The sequence below is a fragment of the Xiphophorus couchianus genome, chromosome 1 (assembly GCF_001444195.1).
Source record: "Xiphophorus couchianus chromosome 1, X_couchianus-1.0, whole genome shotgun sequence".
Lineage (NCBI taxonomy): Eukaryota > Metazoa > Chordata > Actinopteri > Cyprinodontiformes > Poeciliidae > Xiphophorus > Xiphophorus couchianus.
In genome coordinates, this window is record NC_040228.1 from 5,376,396 (window position 1) to 5,397,933 (window position 21,538).

At 41.1% G+C, this 21,538-nt stretch overlaps 1 protein-coding gene and 1 long non-coding RNA gene across 4 annotated transcripts; one reads left to right on the forward strand and one right to left on the reverse strand.

Moving 5' to 3' along the window:
* Positions 1–482: 482 nt before the first annotated feature.
* On the forward strand, positions 483–21,260 carry ap4b1 (adaptor related protein complex 4 subunit beta 1). 3 transcript variants are annotated; one of them, XM_028023192.1, is made up of 14 exons: positions 483–550; positions 687–817; positions 1,771–1,995; positions 2,081–2,211; positions 3,159–3,306; positions 3,632–3,917; positions 4,195–4,293; positions 5,227–5,338; positions 6,653–6,736; positions 6,861–6,964; positions 10,475–10,682; positions 10,760–11,074; positions 14,397–14,549; positions 20,467–21,260. In XM_028023192.1, exons 2-14 carry the CDS (start codon positions 705–707, stop codon positions 20,892–20,894), a joined length of 2,406 nt encoding a protein of 801 aa, XP_027878993.1. In that variant the 5' UTR covers positions 483–550; positions 687–704; the 3' UTR covers positions 20,895–21,260. The 3 variants fall into 3 exon arrangements, with proteins under 3 accessions (XP_027878993.1, XP_027878986.1, XP_027879002.1); XM_028023185.1 differs by having other exon boundaries at positions 489–817; XM_028023201.1 differs by having other exon boundaries at positions 490–817; positions 20,470–21,260.
* Positions 15,098–20,453, reverse strand: LOC114148165 (uncharacterized). Its single transcript, XR_003596227.1, has 2 exons — positions 17,782–20,453; positions 15,098–15,347 (listed from the first exon to the last, which is right to left on the reverse strand). It is a non-coding gene; the product is annotated as an uncharacterized LOC114148165 (long non-coding RNA).
* Positions 21,261–21,538: the final 278 nt, after the last annotated feature.

Here is a 21,538-nt window from a genome sequence, read left to right on the forward strand (position 1 = left end):
GAAAATGCAGAGTGTGTGCAAAGCAGTAATCACAGCAAAAGGTTGCTACTTTGAAGAAACTAGAATATAAGGGGTATTTTCAGTTGTTTTACACTTTTTTGTTTAGTGCATATTTCCACATGTGTTATTCATAGTTTTGATGCCTTCAGTGTGAATCTACAATGTCAATAGTCATGAAAATAAAGGAAACTCATTGAATTAAAAGGTGTGTCCAAACGTTTGGTCTGTACTATATATATATATATATATATATATATATATATATATAGTTCTCATAAAATGAAATGTAGATTTTACTCGGAACCAAATTCAGCAAAGTATAAATAAGCAATGTGAACTTTTTCTTAAATTTGTGTAAATCCAGAATATTACCTGATTATTTCACAATTCTCATGAGCGGAATACACGCGGAGTTTCTACATCTCTCCAACATGACGGCGCTCTTGTAAATCCCCTCCAGGACAGCAGAGGGCGATGTAAAAATCAAATCCCCTGAGCTGCAGAAGAAAATGAAACATGGCGGATGTAAATAAACCAGTCATCAAAGCAGGTTATTGTGGGGGGGAAAAAATAGCAGTTTGAAGCTCTGCTGAGTAATAATTTGGGAATATTTTATACTGAACCTATCTTGTGTTAGTCCGCCCTGTGTCACCTCTGACATTAAGATGGTAACAGGTAATTTATAGTTTTTTCTAGTTCTCGTCATGCCGTATCTGAGTGGTAAGGAGACGGTGAAGGAGCTCAGGAGGGCTCTGTCCAACCCCAACATCCAGTCCGACCCTCTGCGGTACCGGAACACCGTCCTCAAAGTCATCAGGTGGGTTTCACCAGCTGTGTCTGCAGGGCCGCTTTTATTGGTTCACAGGGTCGAAGCTCCACAGCTCTCGGGCCCGCAGACACCTTGAACATTAAAACCTGTAAGAGCTTTACGAGACATGGACTACAATTTAGACTGAGGGAGCAGAACCCAAACACGTGGAGCTGACTAATAAAGATTCCTATTAACAACTGAACACAATCAATTATTATTCTAAAGTCTCCTGCTGCTAAATCTTGCTGGACAGTAGAAAAGGGGTTTTATATGCCTTTAAAAATAAAAAGGGATTGTGTATATTCCTAATCTCTGTGAAGCAAATCAGAGTTTCTTAATTGAAATTAGCATTAAATTCACTTTTAAGTATTTTTTGTAGCTTGCCTTCTCTGAGTAGTCATTAATTCTTTACATAAGGAGCAGGGGTGATGTCCCGCTGTGTGAGTGAGCAGTTTCTGTAAAAACTAGGCTATGCGAACAAAGACAAAATCATTTGAGGTGATACTTCAACACGTCTTCAGCATCTTTTGTTAGTGATTAGTGCAACTGCTACAGCTAGCATTCCCCAACCAGCTGTCTCCTTGTGTTTGTTTCAGATAATAGTGATCCTCACCTTGATTCTGAGATTTTTAAAAGCTGGTAAAATGTTCTAATTCAGCTATAAATTTGAGGAATAAAACAGAGCGACTTCCCTGTACTTCTTCCAGCTTTCCGGTCAACCGTTGATGTCTTGCTCTCTCTCTCTACCTGGCAGCCTGAAAGTACCACAGGCTCTTCTTCGATGTTAAAGTTTCCTTCCAATCAGCTTCCTTGTACTTGTCTTGACTTTGTTTTAAACTCCTCACATATACTGAAGACAGCTAACTTTGTTTTTTTTCTGCCTCACTAACGGGTTCCGCTCCGAAAAGTGTTTTTCTTAGCCACATGTGGTGATGCTGACGTGTGCTTCTCCGTCTCAGGGCTATGTCTCAGGGCGTGGATGTGTCCGACCTGTTCAGTGAAATGGTGAAAGCCTGCGCCACAGTAGATGTCGTCCAGAAGAAACTGGTGTACGTCTTCCTGTGTTGCTATGCCCACCTGAACCCAGAGCTGTCCCTTCTGGTCGTCAACACTCTGAGGAAAGACTGCCTGGATCCCAACCCCATGGTCCGCAGCCTGGCCCTGAGGAGCATGACCAACCTGAGGTGAGCAGGGAGACATGCATGGCGCTAACGCGAGCCCCGCAGCGCTCCGTGACAGATTCCTGATCGCTGCTTCTGTGTGTGGCAGGTTGCCCAGCTTGGTGGAGTACGTGGAGCAACCTCTGACCGCAGGGCTGAGAGACAGGGCGGCTTGCGTCCGGAGGGTGGCCGTCCTCGGTTGGGCCAAGCTGCATAATCTCCAACCTGGCTCTGAAATAGGTGGACTTGTCATTTCTTCTGTCTGTCTCTTAAAAAAGAAACAAACAAAAAAAGAGCGGAAAAAGTAAGAAATCAAACCAGAATAAGTGGGAGATCATTTTTCAACCAAACGTGATGCAAAAACAAAACAAACTGCCAAATCAGACTGAGGACGTATCCAGAAGCATGATGATCAGCAACAGCTAAAGGTTTCTCGTATTGCCAAGGAATTGTTAGAAAAGTTTGATTTAATCCGTGGGATCAGTGCAGGACCTAGCAGATACTGTGTTTTTGAATTCCTATAGAAGCAACTAATTATGAACGCAGTCTATTTGACAAACTAACAACTATCCAGTTTTTTCATTTTAAAGACGCATAATATGAGTTTGCCGATTAGAATTGATGTGTTTTAGTGAAGCGGCCTGGTGGTGGCGCCAGCGTTCACATATTTTATTCTCATTTACTCATTAGCCTGTTTTTACCACCAGTTGTGGAAATGCAATAGGAGTGGGTGATATAGTCTTAGAATTCTATTGTAATATTTTGTGGTACTATTTTGATAATTCCAAAAATGACGATAAAAACGATTTAGTGCTACTTTTTATAAGTATAGAAAGTAGCACTTTTATACCTATAGGCACTAAATCAAAAACACATTCTATATTAAATAACATTCTTATTTGATACGGGCTTGTTCAGGAAATCAGTCACTTAAAGAAGTGTGACTTGTACCACTAAACTGCACACAATAACTGTTTTTTCATATTTTCAAATTTACTGACATTTATTAATTTTCAGTCATTTTGAATTTTGAAGAAATCAGTAAAAAAAAATTGATAATACCGTCAGCTTTTTTATTATTTTTTTTTAGCATGATTAATTGAATGATAAATCAAAATTCTTTAAGAATTTTTTCACAATAAATGATGAATGAGCGAATAACAGCTGGTGTTTGGGATGCGCTCCAGACGGCGCGGTGGTGAACGAGCTGTACAGCCTGCTGAGGGACCCGGACCCTGTGGTGATGGTGAACTGCCTCAGAGCTCTGGAGGAGGTCCTGAAGGACGAGGGGGGCGTCGTCATTAACAAGCCCATCACTCACCACCTCCTCAACAGGTTGGTCCAGGCAAACTGCCCTGGGTTCACCCTGGGTCCAGTGAGACGAGTTAAGACATAGCTGTGAAGTGGAAGGAAAATTAAATGTGGATTTTCAACTTGTTTCCAACATCCAGGCAATATGTCTGAAAAGCTGAATTAGGGCTGAAGTATGTGTCACAATATAATCATTTCATATCAATCGATATTGACAACCCCTCATCCTTGTGAATACGGCCCTGGTAAAGATAGACAATACATATAGAAGAAGAACAAGATGGAGCCTGCAATGAATCCTTCAGGATGTCTACCAGTGAACGTCGTATATAAAATGTTTTGCTTCCAGGCTAAAGGAGTGTGACACTTGGAGCCAGTCGGAGGTGCTGACGGTCCTCCAGCGGTACCGACCCCAGTCAGAAGACGAGCTCTTTGACATCCTCTCCCTGCTGGACTCCTCCCTGGTCAGCCCCCACCCTCCTGTCATGGCGGCCACCCTCAGCCTCTTCCTGAGCCTCTGCTCCAGCCTTCCTGCGGTCAGCCAGGCCGCCCTGGAGCGAGTGCGAGGACCTCTGCTGGCCGCATGCGGGAGTGGATCGAGGGAGATGAGATTTACGGCCCTCTGTCATATACAGGTGAGAGTTTCAGCACTAACATCTCATTTATTTATGTGTCACTTCCAGACTGTTTCTACACTGCAGCGTATAATATTTTTGCATACTTCTTACAATACAATTAATGCATTTTGAGCATTATATCAATCTTATCTGTAAAATCTTATGTGCCTGATCATGTTATTACTTAACCCATCATCTGCCTCTGTTAATAACCAGAGACTAAAACCTAATATTTTGAGGTTTCATTTGTTCATTAGTGTATAAAATCAAATAAAAGTTTTTTGTCTTTTTGCAGCTGCTGCTGCGTTCCATCCCCGGCCTGCTGGGGGAGCACTACAAGCGTTTCTTCTGTAGCTACGCTGAACCGGCCTACATCAAGCGGAGAAAAATGCAGGTAGTGCTTTTATGCCAAGCAAAGTTTTTGTCATAAGTTATTCCTTCACACTTTGTGTGAAGCTGGCTGTTGGTTGCCAGCTGGAGGCAACCAACAGCTGGTTGCCTCCAGCCAACCACAACAGGTTTTGATCCGTGGTTCTCTGAAGGACTTTTAGATGACAATGTTCATTGCTGTCATTGCAACAACGATTCTCCAAGTATTCGATTGATTTCTTTGTTGCTTCTTTTTATTTTGCTGAATTGACAGACTTTTTGTTGCGTGAATATCCACAAATCGATCAGCATCTGTGACGGCCCTGCGGTGCTGTTGTATGTGTGTGCTGTATAGTGTAGGCCGCTTTTCCATTAGGTCCTTGATTGTGGGAGGTGCCTCCCAGACCTGGATGGTATATAAGGAGCGCCGTTCCATCAATCGGTGTGTGTGGCCGGCTGACAACAGAAGCAGACGATCCGGACTCAGAGGCGGCGCTGACACCTTGTGTTTTTTAATAAATGCCTCGCAAGAGGTTAAAAACCGTTGGGTTTGCCGTGTCCTCCCTACTTTTGTTGCGGCCATCCGAGCCGGGCCGTAACAGCATCTGTCACATCTACTGATGCTGCAGCAGTACCCTCCACTTCCAGCATTGGGTCCAGTTTTAGCTCAGAGACGTCCCACACTGGTTGCTAGTAACTACCACCGGGAGCACTGGGAGAAGTCAGAGGAGCTCCATTTTTTTCCAAAGATTATCTGTCTCATACCAAACTGCTATGACATAGAGACAGTTTCAACAAATGTGTAAAAAGATTATTTTTTTTTAAGATTAAAAAAAAAAGAGGAAATTATTGAGATTGTCTTAATGTCTCATGCGATTAATTGATTTATTGCTTATTGCTACAGACCTAACAGCATGATGTATTAACCAGAGGTGTGTGTGTGTGTGTGTGTTTGCAGGTGCTGGTAGAGCTGGTGAATGATGAGAACGTTGTGATGATACTGGATGAACTGAAGGGTTACTGCACTGACGTCAACACAGACACCGCTCAGACCGCCATCTCAGCCATTGGTAAGAACACACACACACACAAACACACACACGCGCAAACCGTCATTTATCTGTGACGATATGTATAATCGGTACCTTTTTTTGTGTTTCACTTAGCTAAACATTATCATTACAAGTGTGTATCCAAAAGGATCTAAAATTCAACCATCCCTTGATGGCTCCATTAAAGCTTTAAAATATAAATAACTAACAAAAGCAAGGTTTTTTACTGAAGAAGTAGACATCTGTAAAATCTGTATAAATAAATAAATAAATCTGAAAAGGTTTTCTAACCAAATTAGAAAAAAAAGCCTTCTCTCCCAAGAGTCCCACTTAAACTATCACTACAAGACGTAGCATGCAAAAAAAAGTCCTGTTCTAGCAAGATGCACAACTTGCTAAAACGAGAACGTCGTCTTGTTTTGAGGAGATTAAAAAAAAAATCTTGCTGCGGCAACATTTACATCTCATTTAAACAAAAAAAAATCCTCTTTCAAACAGCAAAAGTTGTAACAGCAAAACAGCAACACCTCTCTGGATTCTCAGATGTCGCGTAGAAGAACCAGGGAGAGGAGGAGAATTAAAGCGAACCCTTTTACGCGTTTTTAAGAAGTAAAAATCTTCAAAAGGCGAATTCTTATGTCTCGGTGTAACGAGAATCTTTTCATTCAAAACGAGAAACTTTCTTGCTGTAACGAGATATAAAGCTCATCTCACCGGGATGAGAAATGTTCTCGTTTAAACGAGACACCGTCATGGTTCTGGGTTGTATTGAGTGCCTTGTGCACATAGTATCACCTGCGTCATTGTTTCCCTGCTGGATCCTTCCCTCTTCTCCGTCCTCCTCCTCTTCTTTGTCTCCCTGGGTCTTCTCCTGGTCCTCTTCCTCACTTTGGAATTATTTCAGACTTTTATTAAACCTTTACTGCAACTTCCAATCCGGTCTCTGCCTTGATCCTCTACTCACCTCCATCAGATCATGACAGACACTGCTCCCAAATTTATTTTCGAGATCTGGCAATTAAACACATTTGTAATGATCAGTAAGAAAATCACAAAGTGTCTAAAACTATTTGTAGCATGAAATGGCAGGTAGTCTCTGTGTAGGGGTGGGGAAAACGTGCTGTTATTTCTGTCTGTGTTTCCATTGCTGAAACCATATTAGACGTAAAACAATTCTGTTTCCCTTTATTAAATCAAATATGCAGCAAAAGGAAAACATTTTTTTGCTTATGTTTATGAAAGCACATTCCGGGATCTGAAGCTGAGATTGCTGTGGTGTTGACTTTTAAGCTCGTATATCCTGTTCTGTCTCCCTTTGTGTCCCTCTTTCAGGTCGCATCGGCCAAAGCTACAGTGACAAATGTCTGGAGATTCTCACCGGGCTGCTCGGGCTGAAACAGGATCAGATAACCTCAGGTATAAATCAGCCCCGCAACATTCAGAAAAATAATCCCCATCATCCTCTCTTGAGAACATGTTGATCACTAGTAACTGTGTGGTTTTCTGTCCTTTGTCCTCCTGCCCCGCCCCGTTCTCCCAGCGGTGGTGCAGACGATGCGTGATCTGGTCTGGGCGTGTCCTCAGTGCAGCGATGCCGTGTCTTCAGCCCTGGAGGGCTGCGAGGAAGTGCTGCAAGACAGCCAGGTTAGAGCCCAGCTCCTCTCGCTGTCGCCCTGATGGGGCTCCGTTTCACAGAGTAAATCAAATCAACCTGATTCATTGGATTTAGACATACACATAGGCCTTCATACACATAGGCTTTGGTTTGCAACGTTTGCAAATCAAGACCTCAAAGTCCACCTCCCTCAGCAGCTAGGAATCTATGGCCATCAGGGGCGCTGCAAAAAGCCTCTTCCAACCCAGAGTGGTCATGAGGTCATTTTTCTCTTTGACACAGACGTCAGACTTTATTCAAATGAACGTTTACAAAACAGCCAAATAAAATGTTTTGTTGAGATTAAAATAATACATTTTTTGTTTTTCAGGAACTGGATAGACTTGCTAATAAACGGAGTATGCGTTTGCTTTGAGGGCTAAGTAGAAAGGCCGACGTTCATCAACCGCTTTACATATTGTTGATTCTTCATTTTGATCAGCCCTACTGCTTCTATTCCTCCCGTACATGAGGAAGCTGTTTCTTCCATGTTTGTAAATGAGAATAGTTTTTGCATTGTTTTACATGTGTGGTCTCACTCGGGTTTATGAATAGTACAGAAACCAGGCCGCGTTACAACAGTGAGAAAACACTCCTGTAACAGGAAGAAACGTCCAGCAGAACCAGAACCACACTCAGTGTGAGCGCTCACCTGCTACGACCGACGAGACGGAGCAGAGACACTAAAAAGATTTGTGGTCTCAAATCTACAAGAAGTTTGTGCATCAAGGGCAGAGGAAGTTTGACTACTAGCATGCACTGAGTTATTTTCATGTTCCTTGACTTAGATAACAGTAACCAACAAAATGCTGCGTTCAAGCAGCTCACAGCAAGTATCATTATACACTAATATTGTGATGGTGACTACAGCAAAGTAGGAGCTCTCATTTCATCCTTTGCTGTCTTGTGTTCATTCCACAAGGTGTTTTTCAGGAGTGGGTATGTTTCAGTGGGAGCAGCGGTCTCATAGGGTCGTGAGCTCAATTCCAGCTTTTCCCACCTCATATCCATGCCTTGCTCTAAGCCCATTGATGTTGAAACCCGACGGGTTTCTCTATGGGTTCACACATTGTCACGTAATGTGCGAGCGCGGTAGATGTTCCGCTCACTTAGTCAATTAGATTTCTATTTGCAATAACATAGAGCCCTGTTGTTTGTTTCTCTCCTAAATGTCGTCTCTGCTTTAAGGAAGGTGGTTTGTGGCTTTTGTGAGACAGGCGTAGTGAGATAAAAAAAAAACCCTTCTCCCGAAACCCTCAGACGCTCAGTTCTGTAAAATAGAAGCTGCACCCATACTGACTTCTTCCGTTTGTTTTGTTTTTTTGTCACACTTTCAGAACATTTTAAAATTAGACAAAGAAATCACTTTTTTCTTTTTTTTTACATACTGACTAAATTAGTGCAGAAGGCCTTCATCTTGACGTCACTGAGCAGAAATAGTTTTTATATTACTAACTGAGAGTGCAGCGCTTAAAGTTCACTGAGATCACTATCTAAATGTCTTCAAGATCCAGTGGGCTTAGCATAGAGTATTACTAAAGAATATAAGAGGTTCCACATGTGAAACATTTCTGAGGATGTGGTAGGAAGTCCAAAGCGATAGCGATGAAGCCAAGAATTTCCACCAAGGCTGCCCTGCAGACTGTGGACCATGCCTTGGTAGCAGTCCAGCAGACGGTTGCTACTGCTGGACTCCGTAGATGCAGACCAAGGAGGAAGTGACCTCTGACCCAGTGCAAACGATGGGAGACTAGCTATGCTCAAAACTGGGTCGATATTCCGCTAATGTCAAGAAAACACAATTTCACAGTTTTTTCACAGGTGTTTCCAGTAACTAAAAAAATGCAATTAAAATCACACGAGTCCGAATGTTCACACAATAAGTTGTTCAACTTGCTGTCTTCTTAATTGTTTTCACCAGCAGTAAAATCTGGTTGTTCATATGACTCATGTGACGTGAATAAAGTGTTTCCAGTGCAGTCTTTCAAAATACACCAATTTCGATGGAGCCGAAAAACCGCCTCGTCCTAGCACAAAAAGCTTCTGCTGCGTTTCCAGATTTAGCTTCGTAATTCCAATTTGCACGATTTTATGGTCGGTGGAAACACGACTAGTGTTGGACATCATCATCTCACTCCTGAACTGGAGAGCTCCAGCAGTGACAGACTGTGGGTCCTTCCTCCCAGCAAGGGAGCAACTCAAAAACTCAATAACTGTTTACATCCCTGCTACTGTTTGCATATTTTTTTCACTTTCTTGTAAATATTCCAATATTTCTATTATTTGCACATTTCTTAGTCTGAGAATATTTTTAATAACCGTACTATACTTTTTCTTATTAAAATTCTTACAATACCGTCTCATATTTCTTATTGTTTCTCAGAATCAGAATCAGTGTGCCTTTATTGTCATTGTACAAAAGCGCCACAAAATGCATATTGGTATTATTTCGGGGTTTGATTGGGCTGTTGCTTTGCTGCTGGCATGCCTGAATTTCCTCACTGAGTGATGATGAGGCAAGGCTTCCCCCAGTGTCATATTAGCCTGGCGGACCACCAGGCTTCACTTGCATCGTTTGTTCATTTATTCTAGGCTTTTTTTCCCTTTTTTTTAGACACTAGTAACAATGATAGCAGAGACGAGCTGAAGTAAACTCTCTGGTGAAACTGTTATAAGCACAACGGCAGCATAGTACAGTATATTGTACAGTCAGTATGTAAACAGAAAAGGAGACTGATGTCATGTGTCTTTTTATTAACCACAAAGAGCTCTGCAACCACTTCCTGTTTCTGCTGCTCCATATGATAACAACTTCAGCGAATAAAGTGACAAGTCATGGATGAAGTATCAAAAATGTTCTAATGCTTTAAGTAGGATTAAATAACAGAAGTGAAAAAAATATTTTTAATTGTATTTTTATGTGTTTGCCTTTTTTAAGACGTTATAGTTCCTGTCTTGGTATTGTTGGTAATGTCGTCTAATTTCACATAACTGCTAAGTCATGTTTTCAAATTTCCTGTTAGATTTAGAGTTAACTCATTAACACAGTGAGCCACTGGATGAGTGTGCTAGCTCCTCAAACCTATGCTAGCATAGCCAGTTTTCTGGGGGAAACTGGGGGGGATATTTCCATTGTCATACCAATGGAGACATATAAAAATTATATAATGAGATAGTAGAAGTGTTTTAGTTGCTGCAACAGCCACTAAAACATTGGCTTTTCTACTGTTTACTCAAAGGGCTACGAATAATTTCTAATTCCACTTCTAATTCTTATTCTAACAAAACAGGCTTTTACTGTTTTAAATCAGATACAGAGATGCACACTGGGAAACATTCACCACATGCTTGCATACTATTTTGTTTTATTGGATATATTTATGTATAAATTTCAAAAATAAACAAAGCATGTGGGGAAAGGTTTAAAGGCCAGGTCTGCACTGTCCACATTATTCCAATCTGTCTGGAAATAAATGCTTCATTAATTTTTCATCCACCAGGGCAGGCAGGCGTTGCTGTGGCTGTTGGGCGCCTATGGGGAGAGGATTTCCAGCGGCCCCTACACGTTGGAAGCGTTCATCGACGGAGTGAGAAGCGAAACCTCCATGGAGCTGAAGATGGAGCTGCTGACGTCCACCATGAGGCTGTTTCTGTGTCGTCCTGCTGAGACTCAGGACATGCTGGGGAGGCTGCTGCACTACTGTATAGGTGCGTGTCTGCAATTAGACGCCTGACTTGAGTGATAAACTGACAATTAGCACCAAACACAACGTTGTGTTTTACAGAGGAGGAGAGAGACATGTGTGTGCGCGGCCAGGCTCTCCTCTATTACCGCCTGTTGCAGCGTGGGATCGCAGAGACGCGAAATGTTCTCCAGGTCCGGAGATCAGACCCCTCCATGGGTGTTTTAATCGGCCGCCCGGCTGAACCCGTTAGCCAGTGGGTGAGCAGCTTCAACACTCTGGAGCCTCTGCAGCACCGTTCAGTAGAAGTAGAGTCAACCAGTAGAGGGAGCCCAGAACACCTGGCATCTATTCCCAAATCAAACGCGGACCTTCCGGATGATCTGGACTGCAGACAACTTGAGATGGTTCATTTAGGTGAGCAATCAAATTTTCTGGATTTTTCATTTCGCTTCCTGTCCTTGCACTGTATGCTGGCGTTTTTGAAAACACGTTACGTTTGTCAAAACGTGATGAAATGGAGATTTTGTGGAACTCCCTGGAAAAGTCCTGACGCTCGTTTGATATTTCTTGTTTTAGATGTGCTCCCATGCAGAAACGCTTTTGTATGCCGTAGCTCAATGATGTGCATTCATAGTGTCCTGCTGTGTCATGTCCGGGTGTGTTACTTTTTTCCAAGTCATCATCTCTGTTTTTGTTTTGTTTTTCTTCATTAGAGGATCCGCTAACCACCTGGGAATGACATTTCAGAGCTTCCAGTGTGTCCACAAGTGCTCAGATATTTATTAGCCAAATGAACTAGATGGTAAATGATGGCCAAGATCAAGTGTTGGTATAATTCCAGATTTGAGTTGCAATGATCAAGCTGAAAAGTGGTTACAAGCCAACTTTACTTTTTTATTTAACCTTTATTTGACCAAAATTCCATTGAGATTAAAAACCTCTTTTTGTTTAAGAGTCTCGGCCAAAATTGAGGAGAAAAGAAAAAAACTTTAAAACATTACACAGCTGAAAGAGAATGACAAGCTATGAAAAGCAGGTGCATGGTTTCTCTGTGCATCTCTGTTTTCTACTTTTGATATGTAAGGAAAAGAAGATACAAAAGGCAGCCTGGATCTGGGGAAAAAAATGATTGAGACATAAAATAAGATTTATATATAGAGGTGGGAATATCTGGGGGAAAAAAACTATACGTTTTAAGAAAACACAGTGAGCATGTAGGAGTTTTCCAGGGGAAAAAAAACTTCTTGAAACATATATTATACATAACATAATTCAATCAGTGTAAAGCAATGCTTGTTGCTTAATCATCCACAAGCAGACAGTGGCATATTTTTTGCAGGGGGAAGTTTGTGGTGTTCTACATAGGCTAAGTCATCACTTTGTGTGTAAATACATTTGACATCTCATAGAAATCGGCTCAAACTGCAGGAACCATGTAGTTTTAACAATTCTGTGTACCGTGAAAAGGGAACCCACGCCATGCCTGTTTGGCATGCAGTGAAACACAGCCTGGACTTGCCCAGGCCTCAGAAGCATTTAGCATGTGATATATTACACTAGACTATTGTTTCCTGCATAAAAACTAATCTGAATTGCAGCAGCAATGAGTGATAAACAAAGCAGCTTTTAGAACCACCGTTAGCAGCCTTGACCTGAGATGGTCCTCTGTCAGTCTCTTAACACTTTTGTGGGGAATTTTATCTACTATTTGCTCAAATATTTGTGATTTTGATGATGACATTTGACTAAATGTAATGTTTATTGACTCCCAACTTACTTTAATTGGTTGTTTTAGTTGTTCTCTTTATGTGAATAGGGGCAGATGTCATAAGTTTGTACTTCTTAAATTTACTTATTTTGAATATGCAAATAATACCTAGCTTCCCACTTGTTTCTCAATAACATACATCTCACAATAATTTAATAAAAATTAAAGGAGGCACAATAGCTATAGAACACCATAACCAAGGAAAATTATCTGGCATAATCAAAAAGGATTGGACAGAAGTAGAAGCTTATTGTCTTATTATTAAGAATAATTATACATAGCCATATGAACACATATATACACAAATTCTTTACATACATGCTTGCACATACCTACATATTTGCGCACACATACTTGCGTAACATACCAATATATATATTTATACCTCTACAAATACAAATCTTCCCTATTATCACCATCTCAATTTGTGATGAACAGTCTTATCCACTATATGTTTCTAACATTATATTTTTATACATTTTCTTAAACTGTGTGATATTTGGATTTTGTTTGAGATCCTCACATAAATGATTCCACAGCCTAACACCAGAAACAGATACAGAGAAATTTTTGGATGTTCGCCTGGTTAAGATTTTCAAGTTATATTCCCCTCTTAGATTGCACCCTCCCTCGCAGTTCTTAAATAAACATCGAATATTTTCTGGTAATTGTCTCTTATTTGCCTTATACATAGTAATTGCTCTCTGGTGTGACACAATATCAATAAGTTGTAGTAATTTTGACAGCTTAAGATCGGTGTGTACCTAATAGCTGGCTTCGTGTATAGTGCTCCATTTCATTCATGATTTCTTTTCGTCGTTACATAAACTATTCGTGTTAATTACTGAGCGAATGAAATTTGAAAAAAAACCCCAAAAAAACAAACATAAAATGAATTGAAAATGAAACTAAATCACGTAAAAGTACTTTGAACTGCCTTGTTGCTCAAATCCATCCATCCATGTGAAATGTGCAATACAAATAAACTTGACTTATTCATTGAAGCACACAACAGTCACATCACCTGCGTATCTGCTGTGGTTAGCCTGGCAGTCATGGGTAAACAGGGAGAAAGGGGCGGGGCCTCTCCAACAACTTATCAAGGTTAAAATAGTTAAAAGCCGAGCTGAGCAGCATCCTGACCGAGGAATTTGGCTTTTCCAAACGAATGTTTTGGATGTAGGGAACTTTTGAATGTTTTGGGTTTAAAAAGCAATTGGTTTCTCTGTTATTTTTGGATGTAACGCCTTTGTATTTACAGAAGCTCAAGTTTTGCTCAAGTTTTACTCAAGTTTTGGTAACCAGATCGCTCCTCCATTATGAACTTGTCGTTAAACAGTTAAACCAACAGAGTGGTTTAATGCAGAGTGTTGCGATAAGGAGCTGGATTAGACATGCTCCAGACGTTCTGACCTGTTTGGAAGAATCTGGACCAATCAGGCAGCATGACTCCTGTAAACACAGCCCGCATGTGATCGTTATTGCGCCGGACCGGTTCTGTGAATCCTACTGCCTAATGCTTGTTGTGGTACCCCGCAGTGTGGTTTTCTGTCTCAAAGCGTGACTGCAATGTCTGCAGTGGGAGCATCAAGGTCATTTCATATTGAAAAGCTGCTCCTGAAGTGCATTTTGCTCTGCAGTTTCCCCCCAGTGTGTCTCAGGAAGTGACCGGCCCAATAGACTGAGCGATTTAGAGTGCAATGACCAAAACCGGAGCTGAATCACATTTCTTCCATCATTGTGTTGCATGCCACACGTATCCCGCTACTAGAGTGTATTTATAGCTCTGACATCAGAGGTTCCTGTTTACTCCCTGTTAATCTAATGTGGCTGGTGGTTGTGGTGCACAACACGCACAAGACGCTCGGGTCAGATTTGATTTAGTTTGAGATCAAACGATGATTGCATGTGCTTGAGTAGCAACAGTGTCTCCTGCACCCTGACTGTGCGCCTCTGTTCATCCTCCAGATTCAGACGGCGCCGCTCAGCGTTTGGGCTGCCCGGCTGGCCTCCCGGCTCCCGGCGCCGAGCCCAGCGTCACTCTGTCTCTTTCTCCAGCCGTCACCCCGGAGGAGTTTGAGCGCCTGTGGACGCAGCGGCGTGCTTCGCGCTCAGAACCAGGTAATGGAGCCGAAGCTTCCTCTCGCTTACATTGGTCAGGATTAATGTAAGCGTTAATGTGATTTTACGTTATTCGCTTACATTAAGCGAATAGGTCTGTCGAAGCCCAGGATGCGAAGTTTTCACCTGAGTGTCGTTACCTTCTCTATTTGAAAACAGCTGCAGCGTCTGATTACACAACTTTAACATTAATGTCGTTGCAGCCTTTTTCTGCAGTCCATCTGACAATTTAGTATTAAGCAGCTGTGTAGTTACACCATAGCTACTGTTAAACTGGTTTAGGGTGTTTCCACACCCTAGTCCGGTAGAATTGGTTCAATTGGAGACCGAAATTGCAACGTTTGTTAGCTCCTGTGGTTTGTTTTCACGCTGCACTGAGTCAAACAATCTAAACTAATTGAAGAACCTGTTCACTCCCTCGCCTGTGGCTGCGCTGCATCAAGAATCGCTGAAGGAAACAACACAAAAAACCTCAGAAGAAAACACTCTTCACCAAAAGTAAACAAGAATGGAGCAGCGTCAGATTTGAGCAGTTATAGGATCTCCCCTTTGTCTTTGGCAAAGGACCATGAGACATTTCTCTCAGTAGCACTCGACTTCCCCGTTTGTTTTGGTGGTGTTTACCCACATAGTCTGGTTCCTGCTTTCGGCCCAGTCTCCTCTCAGCTCATACATGCTTTGAATATGCACATATGAATGCAACCGAACCGAGACTGAGGTTAATGGGCGAGCCAGAGTTCACTTTTCTGATCCATTCTGAGTTTTAGTACTAACTCTAGTTTGATTACTTTAATCAAACTAGAGCAGACGACACAGAGCTGGTGTGAATGCACCCTTAAGAGTAAAAAAGAAAGATGTTTTCTTCGGGTCAGTAGGTTTTTCATGTGTCTAGATCTTTATCAGGGCTGAAACTAATGGACCTTACAAACTCAGAGCTTTCACTTTATTCTTCTAATTGCACAACACATTTCCATGCCTTGATTCTATCTATCTGGTCTTGGTTTCATATTTAAATGAATTACTATGAATGAATTTAGCAGAAAACCCACCAATGTTGATGCATATCTATTGAAATCAAAGCAAAGGCAAATATTTTTGCTTCCTCAAAGACCACAGCTGTTTGATAAAAGCAGTTTGTGCTGAAACATTAGCGTCAACAGAAATCTGCTGTTCATTTTGCCTCAGTGTCTCAACCATCTTTCTAGTTATTGTATTCCTTTGCGGGAGAAACCATGGAGGGATTGTCTCCATGAATTCTCTTTTTATGGCCGTCTCTCTTTGTTAGTGCTAAATCGTTAGCATCGTCTGCAGTGCTTTCCATAATGTTCTGTGTTCTTCTTGTAGTAATTTCAGTCAGCTGTTCACTCCCGACAGTTTTTACCATTGGTGGGTAATGACTCCCACTGTGAGACTCTGGACTCCCAATAGCTTAGGAAAGACTTTCCAGACTGATAGAAGCCTGTTAGCCTACTTCATGCTGTCAGACAGGTCCCACTTCAGAGATTTATTTACTTTTCACTCCTTAGATCAAGCAGTAATCTGGCGAGAGCATGGCCAGTGAAAATGATTTCAGCTTCCCTAAAAAATTGGATTAATTAGAGTTGATTTATGATGTAACAAGGCAGACATTACGTGTTCTCATTCCACCTGTTTTCCATTAATCAATAAAATCCTCAGTGAGAACTGCATTTTAGATATACCCGAGCTGTGTCTTTGTCCATAAAGTCATATAAAAACATGTGTTTGACTTAAAACAAAGTGTGAGAGAGAGAAAAAAGTGTGTTGGAGAAGAGTTGCCACGTCACATCTCTGCCGTTCCCAACAGGTTTCACGTTCCTGATCTGAAACTGTCTATGAACAAGGGCAGAAATATTCCCAAGCGTTCCTCTCCAACCCATGTGAACCATTCAGATCTTTTACTGTTTGTAGCTGGTGCTGTCATCATGACTTTGAATATTATAACAATCACTGTGAATGAGCATTAAGAAACATTTTCATTGTGCTAAAAGGATAAAATTGGGTTTCAGTAAAAATGTATGGAAACTAGCTGTTATGAAACAATGTAAAGGGTCAGATCATGAAGTGGCCTTATTGACCTAATTAGGCTTGAAGCCTTAAGCTGAACCTTCAGAGCCACATAAAGACAGTTACAAAGTCAGCCTTCTGTCACCTGAAGAACATTGTTGTTAGTTTATAAATCACTGAACGGCTTAGCACCACAACACATTAAAAACCTGCTGTTGTTGTATCAACCTTCTAGACCGCTCAGGCCTTCTGATTCTGGTTCTGCTCTGCATCCCCAGAACCAGAACCAAACGAGGAGAAGCAGCTTTCAGCTTCTCCTTGAGTTTTTTTCTTCTTTTTTAATCAAGGCTTTAAAACCCCACCTGTTTAGAGCTGCCTTTGATTAATAACAATGGAAACAGTGATTAATACATTTGATGTGTATTTGATGATAAGTTACTCTTGATTATTTTAATAAAAATCGTTGCTTGTTTGCTGTTCCCACTATGATTGGTTGTTGCGTTATGTTTTTATCACATAAATCATTTTGAGCTGGCTTGCTGCTGAAATGTGCTGTACAAATAAACTTGATTTAAGCCCTGTCTTGAGCAGATCCTCCCTGTCCACGCAACGCAGCTGCAGCTGTTTATAGGATTGCATTGATGACATGTGTCATCACAGTCATTTGCAGCACATTGTGTGCCATGCAGCGGAGAACACAAAGAGACGACGGACATTTAAGATGAGTCATTTTTAATGAGAGGACGGAGAAGACATTTTTGACATCTTTGAGATGATACCAAGCTGCTACCGTAGCTACAAAGGGAGACTGCTGCTTGTTGCGTTAGCATTGTGAGCAGAGCTTAATAAAATTACAGTCAATTACATGGAACAGGCTGATCCTTGCTGCCGTGATGCACTGCAGGATACGAGGCTGGGTTTACTGTACTGTTATCTGAATTAGTATTTCTCAAGGTTATGCCAATAAAAAAATACATACTTGGCGCAAAAGGTGGGGAAATTTGTGTGTGATTATTTGTCTTTTGTGACAATCCGCCGCTCCCGCATCATCATACCGCCTCTACCAAGTGCTGTTTGGCACTAAAGAGAATTAAACATTTTGTTTCTCTGGCACAACCTGCTGATCGGCCCGCAAATGTGTTTTACTTACTAATATGGCATCATTGAGTGGAAACAGAAAGGTTTTCCAACAGTTTAACGTTATTACCAAGAAGGATTGTTACAACAAAGAACAGAAAACGCCACCAAACACAAATTTCTTTAATTGAAGTAAGGGTTTTCTAGCCAAATTTTTTGCTTCATTCAAAATCATACATAGCACTTTTGTAAGTAAATATTGTTGAAATTTAGTTAGCTGTTTAGTTGGCTTGGTTGATATTTCTTCAGCGATTATAATGTTTGTTTTTTTTTCCTTTCAGATTTGACTGTATTTGACTTGTTTTCAGTCCAGTAGCTGAACAATGATAGATCCTTTTTAACACACGTGAACTTTAAAAAAATAAAAATAAATTAACATCTGGGTAAAGAACCTGTTTCAATTTGGAAATTGCACATTTGTACAAGCTGTTTGCTTGAAGGACACAATTGATTCCCATTTCTTAAACTGACTTTATGAAAAATACCAAAGAATTACTGTTCCTCTGAATGGGAAACTGAGAGCTGTTAGCAGGAAACTGTGCTAAACGATGAGGCATTTCCTCTGCCCTGTGCCCGGCATAATTTCTGTTTTCCTCCTCCAAATGTTATTGCCCCTTAGTTTTGGAAGGAAGCACTGAATACAATAAAGATAAATACCAATTAAATTTAACTCTTAGCTCTTTGGGGATCAGGCTGTAGTCTATAAACCATGTTATCTTTTGTTGAGCTTTCCGGAAAATGCCACTAAAGGTTCTCGGCTAGCCTCGTGATATACTGGACTATAACACTTTTCACTCCTGTGGACTCGTGTAGAGTTGAGTGTAAAATGACCTTTGCTCTCCATGATAGGGTTGGAACAAGTACTTTTAGTTTGTGAGATGAGAAGATGGTTGATCCTGTGTTTGTAAGATATGAAAGCAAAGTGTCTCGTTTTCGGTTTTTTACAGCCAGCGTAAAACATTTCCAAACTTTAAACTCACTTTTTATTGGCACCTGAACCCAGTTGACCTTGGCTTCACGTATTTTGGAGCTGTTGCCACATTTACAATTGTTGGAGAATACTTTCAATTCTCCGACTCAAACCAACAATGAAACAAAAGACAAACTGATCTACAGAGACAGAAAAGGAGAAAAGAACAAGAAGAAGGAGGGAACAACTCAAACTCGGTGTCAATTTATTTGTAAAGCACTTTAAAAACAACATGAGCTGCTAATAGCTGTAGGGTAAAAACAAAGTAATAAAATCATCCCATAAAACAATAAAAGTCATCAGGCTTTACTTGAACACCATGGAGTAAAACGGAGTCTTTAGAAGCACCTTAAAGTTCAACTCAATCATGTTGTTTCAGTATTTAAAGAAAATACCTCTGTGAATTTCAGACAAATGAATTACACCACACAAAAAAGTTAATATTCAGCTTTCAGGTGAAATCTCTGGATAAACCTGAAATAACCTTACATTATGAATATATTGTCCGTGCAATATCAGTGTGCTCAACAGTCATGTCACAAAGGAGTCGTTGGATTGAGATTATTGTTGGGGAATATATTTTAAGAGTTGGGAAGTTGTATTTTTCACGGTAATGTAAAGTCTCTGAGCAGAAAAAGCTCACACTACACACACATAACAGCCAAAAATGATGAATGTCACAAAGTAGGAAACACAGATTAGAAACAAGAAAACACACACATGTACATCGCCTGATATCGTCACCAATATGATCACCATGGCACGATTTTCTAATATTGTGCAGCCCTGTGACCTTTACAGTGACTTTCTCTAGTCAAGTATATCTTTATAGAATATTGAAGCAGGAAGTTCTTTACATCATAAAAACATCACACAGTCACCAATTGTGAAACAAGCAATAAACATTTTGTTTTATCAAATGCCGTCATAAGAATCAGCAATAAACAAGCAGAACATTGATTAGAAACTATTCATCTAAAGCAACTCTAAACAGGCGGGTTTTAGTTTAGATTTAAAGGAGCTCTGTGTTTCAGCTGTTTTGCAGTTTTCTGTAAGGTCTGTACGCCACAAATTGTTCCACATTTGTGGTGCATAAAAGCTGAATGCTGCTTCTCCTGTGTTTGGTTCTGGTTCTCTGGGACGCAGAGCAGAACCAGAACCAGAAGACCTCTAAAGCTGCTTAAAATAGGAACGTCAAAGTTTCAGTACTTTTTGCACAACTTTGCTGTTTCACCAACAATTAGCTTAACAGCTAAATTCACAACAGGTGTTTGATCCATGACTCGATCGATAATAAATGTCCTGATTTGATCAGAATTGAATCCTTTCAAAGGAGGATTTTTTTTTTCAAAGAAGTTCCTGGATAGCTGAATGGCTTGAATAGCACTGTGCTCCAATCTGATGGTTGAATAACATTAAAAACAACAAACATCTGTGTTGCTGAGCTCTCACTTTTGCTATATAACATAATTATTCTTGCTGCAATAATTTAGCAGCCAGAAGAGATTTTGAATTGAAAATTTTTCTTATCTGGTCACTATATGGTTTTTCGGTCATTAATTACAGACCCTCCAATTAACTTGATTAAAAAATGTAATTGAGTCCCGCCACTATTTTTTTAATATGCATTCTTTTCGTGTGAGATCTTGTTGCATCCCTGGTCTGTAATAGTGTATTGATCACTTCGAGATTAGATTTGAATATAATAGTTACTCAGTTACATTTACTGCAGCACACCCACTTGTTTCATGGTGTTTGTTAAAGACCTTCCTCATTCTGTTTCAGCAGAATCGGCCGATGAGGGAGATGACGGCACGTGGATAGAGGACACCATCAGGTGTGGGGCCGTGCCCCACTGCTCCCCACAGAGCCTTCACGCCGCCATGCAGCTCGTCAACATCCAGACCCTTGCCTTCACGCCGTCACCCGCGCTCCCGTGGAAAGTCTTCCTTTACACGCACACCTGGCGTGCCGACGCATCCTGCAGCACGCTGGTGCTGGGGGAGCTGCTGTACGCCGGAGAGCTAAATCCAAAACGCCCCGCTGAAGGAGAGACGGAGGGCAACGAACAAACGCAAACAACGGCGGATGGAGATAAGGACGTTAAAGTGACTCTTCGGCAGCAGCCGCATGATGTTAGCGCCCTGAGGGTCTTTCTGTCAGTCCTCACCACTGTACTGCACACACTTTCCTCTGAGGTGGAAAGTGAGTGAAAAGTGAAAGTGAGCCTAAAGTGAGTTGCTTAGTTGATGTCTCTTCCATCGTGACGTTATCCAGTGCCTTGAATACGGACGTGGGTGAGAAAAGAATGACATGACTTTGACACAGTAACAGGAAGCGGCAGTTATTTTGAGGTGCCTGCCATAGCAATGCATACCTTGTGAATGCAGTGACATTTTTTGCTTCTCAATGAATTTCACTGCTCTCCTATGCATTACTATGGCAGGCCCCAATTAACAAATATGTATTATTATGTGCCACTTTATACTACAGTCAAATAACTGCTACCTTCAGTTGTAATGAAAACTCTGTATACATATATCAAAATAAAAGACATTTGACTTTGTATCATAACTGTATCTGGGGCCTGAAATTGGTCTCTGTCTCTTTAAGAACCTCCTAGCTTTTCTGACCCTCCCCCTTCAGCATGTGATGACAGCAGTGTTTCTCCATAAGGGTGTCTACAATCATTCTTCGGAGTGGTGTAGTTTCTATGATGAGCTCAGCAGATGTGCAGTTCCACCACTGGATGTTTGCTAACTGCTACTGCCACTAGTCTGGAGGAGCCGAGTAGGGGAGCTGCTGGGTGGGGGCGCCAAGCTGGAGCTTTGGGTAAGTAGGTGGTGCATTGTATGAT

Coding starts and splice junctions, on each gene's coding strand:
- ap4b1 (XM_028023192.1), top strand. CDS start 705: ATGCCGTATCTGAGTGGTAAGGAGACGGTGAAGGAGCTCAGGAGGGCT. Junction 2,212..3,158: donor CCAACCTGGCTCTGAAATAG/GTGGACTTGTCA, acceptor GATGCGCTCCAG/ACGGCGCGGTGGTGAACGAG. Junction 14,550..20,466: donor TGCTTCGCGCTCAGAACCAG/GTAATGGAGCCG, acceptor ATTCTGTTTCAG/CAGAATCGGCCGATGAGGGA.